This window comes from Phymastichus coffea, unplaced genomic scaffold, assembly GCF_024137745.1.
Source record: "Phymastichus coffea isolate CEN01 unplaced genomic scaffold, Cenicafe_Pcof_1.1 PCOF00001, whole genome shotgun sequence".
In the NCBI taxonomy this organism is placed as follows: Eukaryota; Metazoa; Arthropoda; class Insecta; order Hymenoptera; family Eulophidae; genus Phymastichus; species Phymastichus coffea.
In genome coordinates this window covers 3,812,908-3,819,511 of record NW_026706812.1, presented here as the reverse complement: position 1 = coordinate 3,819,511, position 6,604 = coordinate 3,812,908, and the positions used below count along the sequence as shown (strand labels likewise).

General features: G+C 40.2%; 1 protein-coding gene across 1 annotated transcript; it reads left to right on the top strand.

Annotated features, from left to right (window-relative positions):
• The first annotated feature begins 256 nt into the window (after positions 1–256).
• On the top strand, positions 257–1,645 carry LOC131675758 (uncharacterized). The gene has a single exon (XM_058954885.1). It carries the CDS (start codon positions 257–259, stop codon positions 1,643–1,645), a length of 1,389 nt encoding a protein of 462 aa, XP_058810868.1.
• The last annotated feature ends 4,959 nt before the right edge of the window (positions 1,646–6,604 follow it).

Here is a 6,604-nt window from a genome sequence, read left to right as displayed (position 1 = left end):
CCTGTATATTACTATAAGTATATTGTTCTTTTCATTTTTTTAGTTACTGTCTTCGAATAACATTTGTATTATTTTATTTTTAAGTACAATGTCAACATGTATCACAGATCACATACCAATAAATTGAAAAAAATTAATTAAATTTTTCAGGCCTCCCCACCTGGACAGATCATTTATTCTTCCTGATGTTCCTGTCACATTACCTATATATTCAATAACAAATAATCATAAAGTCCGTATAGCTGGATCATTAGATATGGGATGGTTTACGAAAGGTTCGGGTAGAACGTACGATAGCTTATCAGGAACAGCAACTCTTATGGGAAAATATAGTAAAAAAGTTTTATCTACAATGACATTGAATCGAGTATGTAAAAAATGTGAGATAGGACTTAGTAAAGATAGTCATGACTGCAGATTGAATTTTTATGGAACAGCCAAGGCGATGGAGCCTTATGCTGCCGTAAAGCTTACCAAAGATAATGATATATTGGCTAGTTGCAATGTTGAAGTAGGTGTTATTATTACTGACAATGACAGCAGTGCGATTGCCGCTATGCGTAACTCTCTCAATTATGAGATTGTAAAACAAGCAGATAAAAATCATCAGAGCAAGGGAGTTACTAAAGCATTATGGAAAATCCAACCTAAATTCAAAGAACTAAATGGTGATAGCATCAATTATTTGGATAAATGTTTTAATTATTGTGTTTCTCAAAATATTAATGACGCTGCACGCATGACTGATGCAGTGAGAAATATACCAAATCATAGCTTTAACTTGCATGCGCTATGTGGTTCCTGGTGCAAATTTAAAACAAATCCAGATACTTATCGTCACAAAGTTATTGGTGATGGGTTCAAAAACCCATATCTTTATGACGCGCTTATAGGAATTTTTGATGATTTAGCTAATAGAACACAACAATACTCAGCCGGCGCTTTCACCAACCCGAACGAAAGTATGAACGCTTCAATAGTAAGTAGGGCTTCGAAGTCTAGATTGTACAGTAAGACTATATTTGCTCAGCAGAGAGTGGCTGTTACATCGTGCGATAGAAATGAAGGTCAAATATATAAATGCGAATTAAGTAAAAAAGTACATTGTTCGCCAGGTAAATACATAAGATTATATGCAAATCAATGCTACCGCGTTCGTCGCAAAAGATATGCTTATGCTCAGACGCCCGAGTTTAAAAGGCGACGTCTTTTTTTAAAAAAGAGGAAAATAGAGCTTAGAAAAAAAACAGCTTTAACTGAAGGATGTACATATGAATCAGACTGCCAGCTTTTGAAAAGTCTCGACGTATACGTTCCAATTGCCAGTTTTTCTGAAAATGCCGAACCGTTAATAGTTTTATTTGATTTAGAAACGAGCGGCTTCGCTAAAACAGCTGATATTTTACAGATAGCTGCAAAATTTGGGGAATTTGAGTTTTGTACGTATACACGACCAAGTCAAGCTATTGATGAAAAATCTAGTAAAGTTCACGGATTACGTTTTATAGATAATTATTTAGAATATAATGGTAATAGAGTCGAATCAGTTTCGCTCACAGAAGGCATAATTGGATTTTATGAGTTTCTTTATCGTCTGAATAGAAAGTGTATTTTAACTGCTGTAACAGGCTGCCGTTTAGTCTAAAATATCTCTTGAACGTACCTATAAAATGACTAAACGACGCCTAGTTATCTATGTGCTCGAAGCACATCAACCTACCTTGTCTTGGAGTGCGCCTGCGCAGAGTCTCTTCGGTACTCCGAGTTGGGTTCCCCCAACTCGCCGCTTGGCGGCGCTGTCGCCCTTGCTTAGTGGCGCTCGTGCGGCCGCTGCTGGAAACTCTGTTGACGATTCCCGTCTACCGGTATTCGCGTGATCCGTGCTACGCTACCGGCTAATTCGAATCGAATGTAAACAAATATAGACGCGACCTCCGGACAAAGGAAAGACTAAATAACGATGACTAGACTTAGTAAAGACTAACGTTCACTTTAGTTAACCGATTCAATTACACGGGGGTTTTGCCGAGAGACTTGCGCACGCTAGCGCGAATGACAACACACGCTAAATGAGAGAGAGAGAGAAAACCCGTTCGCCGCGAACTAACCGCTCGCACGCAACAATTAATCTCTTCGCGCACGCTGCGCGGGATCGCACGCTATTAACAACAATAGGGGAAGGTGCACCTACCGTGAGATAGTAGAGGATACGGTGGTCAACCGTATCCGATCAACAAGCCGCTGAAAAGCTGCTTCGCTGCTTGCCGCACCGCCGCGATTACTGTTGCTGTTGTTGCTGTCGCTGCTACTGCTGTTGCTGCTATTGCTGCTGCTGCTATTGCTGCTGCTACTATTGCTGCTGCCAGCACACCGTACTCAAGTTCACGCTGTCCGATTTAGCACCACCAAACGAAAACGCGTTGAAGGCACGGAAAAGGGTTAGCTCCACGATACAGGTGGACTGAGTGACACAGTCATACTGCCTGTTGAACGCTCCCCTCCCGGTCATTGCCCCTACGCGCCCTCTCTCTCTCGCGAACCGATCGCGGCTTCTCTCGTTCAGCCGCTCATTAACCTCGCGCGAGTCGAACGATTTTCGGTAATCGTTGCACTGCACATAATTGTAAATTCGATTATCCAAGACTTATTATTGTTATAAATAAAGTTTTCATGATGGATCGCTTCAAATCAGTGGTTCAAGGATTTTCGAACACATTGCCACTCATATCTAAGTGTAATAAAGAAAAGGGTAGGGGTGCAAATAAATTAGAGAATCTTGCAGCTGCTTGTAAATTAGAAACTAAAGATGCACGTAATGCTGTTGCTGATGTGATAATGTTGCATGATATTTTATTGCACTTTAAAATATGTGATAGTAGTTTGATAGAATCAGTACTTACTTGGGATATGATCGAAAAAAAAGAAGCTGAGAAAGAAAAAGAGAAAGCAAACAAAGCCAATATTCTTCAGGAATTAAAAGAGTTTGAAAAATTGACAAATAACGATTTATCACTAAGAATGAAAAGAAAAATCATAGCTGCTAATATTGATTATAAAATGATTGAAACAGCATACAAACAAAATAAATTTGATGGCCTTTATCAGCTATTATCCAAAGGACAAGTAACAAAAAATAAAAAAATTATTCGAAAATTATGTGATTATCTAGACTCTATTAACAATAATAATGAAAATGATAAACACTTTAATAACAAAGAGATGTTACGTTAGAAAAGAATTTAACTACTGTTATTTCGTAATAATTATTATTTATTTAATATAATAAATAAAATGTTTATTAAATTAATAAATGTGGAGTTTTTTATTAATATGATATAAAAAAATTTTATTAACATGAACAGAATAATTTTTAATAAAAAAATGAGCTTCGCTGTCTCCGCCTATACCGAGGCACATGAAGTACATGCGACGTTGCCACGTCGTCAATTCATTGACGAAAATCGTAAATTTACGATATAAATTAGTCAATATCTTTTGTTACAGGCTCTGATTGATAGTTTTGAAAGCACCAATGGATTCAGTATTTTTTTCTACGTCCCTCAGAATTTTTTCATAATTTTCTCATTTTTGAATATCTTTATAATAAAAAAAAACAGCGTTTTCCCATAAGATCACGTGTTAATTTTAAACATTAATTTCTCTGGTTTGAAGCTCTGAAGGGTCACGAAACTTGAACCATAGCTTAAGTGAACCATAATACACATTGTATCCAAATTACAAGCAATTCTCATTTTTAATAGTCTTAGCCACCATACTCCCTTAAGTTATATTTAAGGTAATAGGTAAATTCAATTATTGCTTGCCAGCTGCCAGTCAAGAGAGAGAGATGGTGAAGGATAAGAGTTAAGCCGTTCGCAGGTGCGAACTTTGGCTTTGAAAGGGAGGGTGACGAAAGAGAGCGCTGCGCTTGCTCTCGATTAGTATTTTTCCTCTTTCCCCTCTCTCGGCGGGGCATAGTGGCCAGCGTTGGGCGCATTTAGAATGTTCAACATCTTGTTTTGTTTTATTTAATTTAATTTTGTTGTATTTTTATCTAGCGCTATCTACACGCTAGGCAATTTTAATTTCGTTTTTAATTTTATTTTTATTCGATCGACTGTGTCAAATCGCTTTTCCTTTTCTACCATTCATTTAATTTGTAATGTAATTTTCTGCGTTCGGTTCATAATTCATTTTTTCTCATTTCATTTTTGCGTATAAGCTACTTGTTTATTTTGCGTTTTAGTCATTTCTAGGTTAATTTGCGAATCCCTTTACCGCCTCTTGTAAATGGCATCATTTTATTCCTGAATCTCCCGCCAATATTTTGATCCTTAACTAACTGAGTTGGTGCCACTGAGGCACCAATTTTCAAATCTCTTAAATCCCGACTTATCAGAGCTCCCGTTTATGACTGGTCGGTGACTCAAATTTTCGCGCGAAATTCAAAGTTTTCATTTTGTCGTATTAATCTTTCCTTTCAAATTACTTCGTTTATTACAGTTTCTTGTGAAGTTTTGAGACCCGGGGAGGAGAAATGGGAAACTTTTTGACACAATCTATGAATTTCTATTTTTTGTCTTAACTTGTTTTTAAATTCCAAACTTCTCACTTTTATCACATGGTCTTGTTTTTATGCGTCGGGTGTGGTAAAGTACTGAGTTATCGGGGTGATAATATCTTGCAGTGCGAGGCCTGTGATAGATCTTTCCATCAGCACTGTTCCGATATTACCTTAAACCCTGACCTTGCGACCTTTATTTGCCATACCTGTTCTACTAAGACTGTGGTCTTGACCAACTCTCGTTAATCCGGTGGCGTGTTTTTACAATCCCCTCCTTCCACTCAAATCGACTTTGCTTCAGCTGGCATTTTGTCTTTCGTCGAAACCTCAGACCGAAAGAGACAGACATCACCTTACGAGCTTTTCCCGTCGAAGACATTGAAGGTGGAATCCCGGAGTGATTTTTTTAATACTGACCGATCAGTTGCCCTTCTCACCGTTTCTTCACCCAGTGCGGACCAAATCTGCTTGCTCTATAGCATGGCTCCTACCACGGACGACAAAGCGCAAGCATGGTTTTCCGATTTCGTGAATAATGAATTTACCGAATTTCGAAACGAGATTAGAGCAACCCAGACTTTCATCCTAACCAAAGTCTATCGTGTCGACGACGAAGTGAAGAGCCTTAAATTTGTCGTGGGTCTCAAGGATCCCTACGAGCTCCTTATTCTGGGCCTTCCGCAGGAGTTTCAGGGTTCGCTGGAAGATGCTGCCGGTATGCTCTTCGAGACGATTGGCTTCCCAAACGCTAGGGGTCGCACAGCGGCCACCAGAAAATGGACTGCCACTCGTTCACGTCCCAACTCGACCAAGACTGCCCTGCGAGGTCAGACGCATGATACTACGTCAGCTTTCGTTGTTCGTATCGACTTAACGGTGGTGCGGTCTTGAAAATTCTGTCTTTATCCGCCAGCTGTAACCCCAGCCGATCCAAAATTTTTTTGTGAAGGCGCTTGCGCGTAGTCGTGAGCTGGGTTTCGCGCACCCTTTCGTCTCGGGTATGGTCACCCATATGCGGGAAAACATGCGTTCCACACCTATCCCTATAATATCAGAGAGCGATATCAGCTATATGCCCTTGCCTCCCGTCCAGCCTCCTGTCCCGGCCGCTCCGCGCTCTAGTGCCATGTCAGTGGCCGCCACTCCCATCGGCACTCGAAAACATGCGACACTCAACCTTAACTTCGCGCCCCAGGTTGTCAAACAGTGACCCACTACCGTTATCCCAAAAAACGCTGCTCCGCAAGTTAACATAACCGACGGTTGTTTTAGCCCGAGAGTGTCTGTCTTTCCAACTCAGCTATCTGAATCTATCCCAAATTCATCTCTTCCAGTTTTTGGTCCGTGATGTCAACTAATCCAGGACCATACCCCGCCCTCTACTTCCTTCGTTATCGGCCATATCAATATAAATAGACTAACTTCTTCCAGTCATTTTGCTCTTCTCGAAGCACAAGCCTTTTCTACACATTTTGATGATATAGCCATTACTGAAACCTTCCCCTTACCTGATATCTCTGACTCACACCTCTCCCTCCCCAATTTCAATTTTTTCAGGTTTGACCGAATTGGAAAGCAGGGCGGCGGGGTTGGCTTGTACGTCAGATCTTATCTAAAATTTAGTTTCCTAGCTACTTCAGATACAGTTTTTGATAACACGCCTGAATTCATCCTTGGAGATATAAAGTCCGACAAGACCAAGCTTTTGATGGCGGTGGTATTCAGACGTCCTTCTGCATGCTCTCCCACACATTTTTTCAACTACCTGGCCACTTACCTCCCCCTGTACGGAAATATCATCATTACCGGTGATTTTAACGTAGACCTAAGTTCTGGCTCTCTGCCTGATGCTCGAGCTTTGAGATCTCTCGTTGGTCTACACAACCTCCACATCGTATTCATGTCTTGATATAAATCCCCCTTCCCACACTACTCTTGATCTCTTCATAGTAAAAGACCCTAATGCCATCCAGACATTTGGAAAATCTGATACTCCCTTTATTGCTAGGCCATGATTTCATCTCACTCGGTTTAAATCGG